The sequence below is a fragment of the Somniosus microcephalus genome, chromosome 4 (genome assembly GCF_052327205.1).
Source record: "Somniosus microcephalus isolate GS21.2 chromosome 4, FLI_Smic_1.0, whole genome shotgun sequence".
NCBI classification, from domain to species: domain Eukaryota; kingdom Metazoa; phylum Chordata; class Chondrichthyes; order Squaliformes; family Somniosidae; genus Somniosus; species Somniosus microcephalus.
The window spans coordinates 32,972,301-32,979,807 of record NC_140990.1 but is presented as its reverse complement, the minus strand read 5'-3'; the positions used below and the strand labels follow the sequence as shown (position 1 = coordinate 32,979,807).

Genomic DNA, 7,507 nt, shown 5'->3' with positions numbered 1-7,507 from the left:
CATGGTCTGCTGCAGCATCAACGCACTCACACTGGTTAGAGGCTGGTCACCCGCACTCAGTGTGGAAGGAGATTCATTGCTTTATCCACCCTGCTGAAACACCAGCGACTTCACAATGAGGAGAATCCTCACACCTGCACTCAATGTGGAAAGAGACTCACTCAGTCATCCAGCCGCTGAGACACCAGCAAGTTCACACTGGGGAGTGGCTGTTCACCTGCAACATGTGGGGGACAGAATTCACTGAGCCCTCCAGCCTGCTGAGACACCAGCAAGTTCACACTGGAGAGAGACTGTTCACCTGCTCCATGTGGGGGATAGGATTCACTGAGCGCTCCAACTTAGTGAGACACCAGCAAGTTCACACTGGGGAGAAGATGGTCACCTGCTCCGTGTGGGGGACACGATTCACTGAGCGATCCAACCTGCTGAGACACCAGCAAGTTTACACTGGGGAAAGGCTGTTCACCTGCACCGTGTGGGGGAAAGGATTCACTGAGCGCTGCAGCCTGCTGAGACACCAGCAAGTTCACACTGGGGAGAGGCTGTTCACCTGCACCGTGTGGGGGAAAGGATTCACTGAGCGCTGCAGCCTGCTGAGACACCAGCAAGTTCACACTGAGGAGAGGCTGTTCACCTGCTCTGTGTGGGGGACAGAATTCACTGAGCCCTCCAGCCTGCTGGGACACCAGCAAGTTCACACTGGGGAGAGGCTGTTCACCTGCTCTGTGCGGGGGACAGAATTCACTGAGCGATCCAACCTGCTGAGACACCAGCAAGTTTACACTGGGGAGAGGCTGTTCACCTGCACCGTGTGGGGGAAAGGATTCACTGAGCGCTGCAACCTGCTGAGACACCAGCAAGTTCACACTGGGGCGAGGCTGTTCACCTGCTCCGTGTCGGGGACAGGATTCACTGAACTCTCCAGCCTGCTGAGACACCAGCAAGTTCACACTGGGGAGAGGCTGTTCACCTGCTCCGTGTGGGGGACAGGATTCACTGAGCCCTCCAGCCTGCTGAGACACCAGCAAGTTCACACTGGGGAGAGGCTGTTCACCTGCACCGTGTGGGGGAAAGGATTCACTGAGCGCTCCAGCCTGCTGAGACACCAGCAAGTTCACACTGGGGAGAGGCTGTTCACCTGCTCCATGTGGGGGACAGGATTCACTGAGCCCTCCAGCCTGCTGAGACACCAGCAAGTTCACACTGGGGAGAAGCTGTTCACCTGCTCCGTGTGGGGGACAGGATTCACTGAGCCCTCCAGCCTGCTGAGACACCAACAGTTTTACAAGTAAATGGCAGAGAGGTTGGATTCTGCTGTTGTTGCTGCTGTTAATCACATTGAAGACTGCAGTGTTCATTCTGACAGTTGGGGTTTGTTTCTGCTGATGTTAATAACTGGGCTGGAGGTTAATATTCTGGATATATGTCAAATAAATTAACTATGTTTGAAACACACGGTGGGTCAAGTCCTTGATTTTCCCAAGATAAGTGGCGACTAATTGATGTCCTTTTACAAACTGTTCCATTTTGGGCCTTTTCTCCCATCTTACTCTAGATTATTTCAGTTGTTATTACCTTCAGTTACAGTGCCAGCTCCCAACACCTTCCGGAGTGCCTGTCCTAGCCTTGGTATCCAGGGAAGGCATCAGTAACATGCCCGGGATCACTAAACACAAAGCCCAGTCTGTTAATCACTTTCCCCAGCCCCAAACTGTAACATCATAGCCATATCACCCTAACCCAAACCATTAGTGCAGGTCATCCACTTTGGACCTAAAAAGGATAGAACAAAGTACTTTCTAAATGATGAAAAGCACCGGTAGGAGAGGGCAGGGCACAGTGGGGCAATAAAACCCAAGGCAGGTTTATGAACACGGGGTGCGGCCTTAGGCCTGAATAACAGCCCACAAGACCGGTGTCATTCCATTAGGGTGGCTAATCCTGGGCCTTCTCCTCGGGGAGCGGCCCTGGTTACCGAGGTAACTGACCGCCACCTTAGTAGAGGAAGATGGGAAGAGTTCAGCGAGCAGTAGTGCACATTCGCCGCCATTTTGGTACAGGAACAGAGAGTAGGCGGGGCTTCAGGGTCCCAGTGACCACGAGAGACAATCATTGACTCATTGATTTTATTCTCACTCTGCACACAGAGGGTTTCTCTCTATTTTCTCCCCTCCTCTCCTGAAGGTGCCAACTCGCCCTGGGGTTACAGTTCCACAGTTTCCGCCCAATCTCAAGGACCAGTAAAGGGGCCACTCTTCACTAATGAGCCCGGACAGTGAGTGTTAGCAGGATATTTGACCACAGAAGCGTCACACTTTGGTTGAGGAGGAGATCACACTCAACTGTTAGGGCCGACCACCAGCAATTGTGTGCCATCTTCTTTTCTAAAGATTTCTTAGCTTCTCTAAAGGCTGCTTTTGCCTCCCTCAATTGATATTTGTCTCTATTCTCCTGTAAACTGAATTAATCTTGATCTGAACTGAGTTAAATGTCAGACATCATTCTCCCCATGACCTACGCTGGCCGGTAAAACCCCAGACGGTTCCTCAGTAAGGATTCCTCTGGTTCCTCAGCATATATTTGTCAGGATACTGAAGCCCAGCTTTCTTACCGTCCACTCCTGGAGGCCCCACTCCCTGAGCCTACAACCTTCAGCAGGGTCAGTGGTGGAGTTCCACAGCGGGAGTGATCTCAGAGTAACTGTCGGGATCGCATCCCCGTGGATGTTCCGGGTTGTGTATTTTTAGTTATCCTGGTGTCTAACACACACATCAATAAAACAGGGAATTCCTGGAAACACTCTGCAGGTCCTTCTTTATCTGGAGATCAAATGTCTGTTGTATAATTGTACCAGCAGTTAACAGGCTCCAGTGAAATCATCCGTCTGCTATTTTAATGCAGACTTTAACCAATTTATTTTAAATGGGTTAATGCCTGCCTTAAAATGATAGACTCAGGACAGTCAGAAAATACACGTTAAATCTTCACAGAATAATTACCACCGTCATTTTTTTATTATAATCTCAAACCTGCCGTTTCACTTTCAGTCAGGAACAGATCGTAGTTTGACACCAATCTCTGATTTGACAGCACGTTTCCAGCATTCACCGTTGTTCTTCCCGACTCTAAACACAGTTGTAAAGGAGCCTTCTGTTCCATGCCTAGGAGCTCTGAACCATGGAAGAGAGCGGCTGGGACACGTTTCTCACACGCCTCAAGATTAATCCGCACGGCGACTTTGCCGTCAGTGAAGAGAGACGCGAAAGACCAAAGTGCCGTTTGCCCCTCTCAGTGTGGCCCTGAAGGACTGTGTCCAGGCTGAAGTTCTGTTCCCGCCGTACGATCCTCCCCCAGATTGTCCTTTCTGAGCTCCAGCCAGGTGATGCTAAACACCCAGATGGGAAAGACAAAAATCTACAACAATGTGTTTAAAACAAAGCTGATTTATTTGGCATCTATCCAGAATATTAAACTCCAACTCAGTTATAGGGTTATTAACATCAGCAGAAACAAATCCCAACTGTCAGAATGAGCATGGTTCAGTCCTGGATGTGATTAACAGCAGCAATAACAGCAGAATCCAACCTCTGTCGTCACTTGAGAACTCGCTGGTGTGTCAGAGAGTGGGATGACCGAGTGAATCCCTTCCCACACATGGAGCAGGTGAACGGCCTCTCCGCAGTGTGAGTATGTTTGTGTTTCAGCAGGTTGGATGAATCAGTGAATCCTTTCCCACACACGTAGCAGGTGAATGTTCAGAGTGAACTCGCTGGTGTCTCAGAAGATCAGATGATTGTGTGAATCCCTTCCCACACATGGAGCAGGTGAATGGTCTCTCACCAGTGTGAACTCGCTGGTGTCTCAGCAGATCATTTTTGCTTTTAAATCTCTTCTCACAGTCAGAACATGTAAAAGGCCTCATATCAGTGTGAACTCGCTGGTGTCTCAGTAGGTGGGATGACTGAGTGAATCCCTTCTCGCACACAGGGCAGGTGAATGGCCTCTCCCCAGTGTGAACTCGTTGGTGTATCAGCAGGTAGGATAACTGAGTGAATCCCTTCTCACAGACGGAGCAGGTGAACGGCTTCTCCCCAGTGTGAACTCGCTGGTGCGTCAGTAGGTGGGATGAACGGGAGAATCCCTTCCCGCACTCAGAGCAGGTGAACGGCCTCTCCTCTGAGTGATTATGCTGGTGTGTCAACAGATCATTTCTACTTTTAAAGCTCTTCTCACAGTCAGAACATTTAAAAGGTCGCTTATCAGAGTGAACAAGTTGATGTGTAGTGAGGTGGGATGAACGAGTGAATCCCTTCCCACATACGGAGCAGGTGAACGGCCTCTCCCCAGTGTGAGTGCGCTGGTGTATAGTGAGTTCAGATGATCGCCTGAACCCAGTCCCACAGTGAGAGCAGCTGAACGGTCTCTCCCCGGTGTGAACACGTTGATGGCACGTCAGTTCCCCAGAACTTTTCCAGCACTTCCCACAGTCCGGGCATTTAAAAGGTCTCTCGTCAGAGTGAACTCGACCGTGCTTCAGCAGATTGGACGAATTAGTGAATCCCTTCCCACACTCGGAGCAGGTGAATGGCCTCTCCCCAGAGTGACTGCGCTGGTGTGTCAGCAGATCCTTTTTGCTTTTAAATCTCTTCCCACAGTCAGAACATGCAAAAGGTCTCATATCAGTGTGAACTCGCTGGTGTGTCAGCAGGTGGGATGACTGAGTGAATCCCTTATCACACACGGAGCAGGTGAACGGTCTCTCCCCAGTGTGAACTCGCTGGTGTGTCAGTAGGTGGGATGACTGTGTGAATCCTTTTCCACACACAGAGCAGGTGAACGGCCTCTCCCCAGTGTGAACTCGCTGGTGTGTCAGCAGGTGGGATGATCTCTTGAACCTCTTCCCGCAGTGAGAGCAGCTGAACAGTTTGTAACCGGTGTGAATGTGCTGGTGCTCCATCAGTGCCTCAGGGTGCTTAAAGATCTTCTCACAAACGGATCATTTAAACTCGCTCTTGTCAGTGTGAACTCGCTGGTGTCTCAGCAGGGCAGATGACTGAGTGAATCCCTTCCCACACACTGACCAGGTGAACGACCTCTCCCCGGTGTGAATTCACCGATGAATTTCCAGTTCAAACAGGTAACTGAATAGTGCTTCTTGCTTCTATGTTCAAAGTCCGATTATATTCAGGTCCCGATAAATCGAGTGACTCGGTCAGATCTTGATGTGCTGTTTGGTTTGAGCTTCCTGTCTGCAAATCCTCCCCTTCACTGTACCCTGTAAAATGAATTTAAAACAAGAAAAAGGGAGCGTGAGAGAAAACCCAGAAAAAAACAGGGACAGATGGATTAAATTGAGCTTAATGAATCTGGTCATTTGTGGGGCCGGCACTAGAAAAAAAGTGACTATGAAAGCTGTCAGATTGTTGTAAAAACCGACCTGGTTCATTAATGTCCTTCAGGGACGGGAACCCGCCACCCGGTCTGGGCCGACACAAGACTGACCTTTATGGAAGGAAAGAGAGACAAGCCGGCTCTGGATTGGCTTCTTCCTCCATCTCCACTCCAGCTCAAACTGAAGCAACAAAAAGACCTGCACAGGCGGCCAGGGAGCGACTTCCGCATCCAGCGCCCGCCCTGATACAAGCCGGCTCTGGATTGGCGGCTCTGCTGTGTCGATCCACTTGTGGTTTCTCCTGTCTGGGGGAGGCGCTGCACCCTGGGTTTCCTGGTGCCGGGGCCCTGGCCGCACGTCCGCCGGGCCCGGCCGCTCTGATTCGGGGCCTGAGACGCGCACTCGGTGTTGCTGAGGCCGCGCTCGCCCCCTCTCAGTGTCCTGGAGCCGCACCGCGCATGCTCCGCGCAAGAAGGCGGTCTCCGGGGACCAGCCCTTCCCGCGCCTGCGCGCTGCGCCCCTGCTGATGGAGATAGGCCGTATTCACCCGCGTGAGGCACTCTGGGTAAGAGCATCTGCCATGTTCAGTATTGTGTTTCCCTGGAGTTCCGGTTCTGAGTTTCGGACGCTTCAGTGCCAAGTGGACCAGGTGTTTAAAGCTCATTCATTGCCCTCGCTCCATGTCGCCGTTTCTTAAAGGTACAGAGATTGATTTCCCTTATTGTGCATCTGTTTGTGATATTTAGAGAAAGAAAGACTTGCATTCATATAGCGCCTTTCATGACCAGCGGACCTCCCAAAGCGCTTTACAGCCAATGAAGTACTTTTAGAAGTGTCGCCATTGTTGTAATGTAGGAAATGCGGCACCCAAATTATGCACAGCAAGCTCCCACAACAGCAATGTGATCATGACCAGATCATCTGTTTCTGTGATGTTGATTGAGGGATAAATATTGGCCAGGACAACGGGGATAACTCCCCTGCTCTTCTTCAAAATAGTGCCTTGGGATCTTTTACGCCCACCTGAAAGAGCAGATGGGACCTCGGTTTAACATCTCATCTGAAAGGCAGCACCTCCGACAGTGTAGCACTCCCTCAGTACTGCACTGGAGTGTCAGCCTACATTTTTGAGCTCAAGTCTCTGGAGCAGGGACTTGAACCTACAAGCCCTTACTGACTCAAAGGTGAGGGTGCTACCAACTGAACCCACGGCCTGACACAAAGACCTCTCTACACTTATAGTAGTTAAAGTAACATCCTTCCTGTTAGTAGTGAGCCACATTCTGTACTGGGGGGGACTGCTTTCTATTTTGGTGGCTTCAGCTTTTAAAATTCTCATCCTTCTGCCATACAACCCTCCGAGACCCCTGCACTCCTCCAACTCTGGCCTCTTGTGCAACCCCCACTTCCTTTGCTCCACCATTGGCGGCCATTCCTACAGTTGCTGAGGCCATAAGATCTTTGACCAAGCTTTTAGGCACCAGTTCTGAGGTCTCCTTCTTTGGCTTGGTGTCAATTTTTGACTGACTCCGCTCTTGTGAAGCACCTTGGAACATTTTACTGTGTTAAAGGCACGATGTAAATGCAAGTTGTTGATGCTGTGCTATGTTAGACTCGAATTTTTGGAGCAAAACTAGATGGATACGGCTCTGCTGACAAAGTTAAAGTTTATTAGAAAATGGCCAGGAGGCCTTGTGCACAAAGGGAGAGTAGTTAGCTTCCTCAAGCTCGCACCTAACTCTCAAAGGAAAAGCAGCAATACAAGCATGTTTATACCTTTCAATAGACAATGCCCACCGGTTATGAAATGTGGGCGTACACGTACAAACAGCGTCACTACAGTTACTCTCTATTGGTTGACGTGGTTAGTCACTCAATTGTCGGGGCCCACCTTGAGGCGTCCTGTGACACTAAACATCCCATGTTAGTTGTAGTTACCCTTATCAGTAAGCGCATAGTCTTCAGACATTGAGACTCCACAAAGTAGCTTCAAGCAAGGCCGCAACCGGGCTTATCACCCCCTGGTGCTACTGTGCTAGCCTTGGAGATGCATGGTTACTTCATTAATCTCCCGAGAAAAGCTTGTTGGGATAAACAATGTCAGCTCAGGCT

At 50.3% G+C, this 7,507-nt stretch overlaps 1 protein-coding gene across 2 annotated transcripts; it reads right to left on the bottom strand.

Annotated features, from left to right (window-relative positions):
• Nucleotides 1–3,430: 3,430 nt before the first annotated feature.
• Nucleotides 3,431–5,863, bottom strand: LOC147118570 (uncharacterized). Of its 2 annotated transcripts, none has more exons than XM_085984478.1 (2): nt 5,441–5,863; nt 3,431–5,278 (listed from the first exon to the last, which is right to left on the bottom strand). In XM_085984478.1, exon 2 carries the CDS (start codon nt 4,958–4,960, stop codon nt 3,704–3,706), a length of 1,257 nt encoding a protein of 418 aa, XP_085840604.1. In that variant the 5' UTR covers nt 4,961–5,278; nt 5,441–5,863; the 3' UTR covers nt 3,431–3,703. The 2 variants fall into 2 exon arrangements, with proteins under 2 accessions (XP_085840604.1, XP_085840603.1); XM_085984477.1 differs by having other exon boundaries at nt 5,506–5,863.
• Between the last annotated feature and the right edge of the window lie 1,644 nt (nt 5,864–7,507).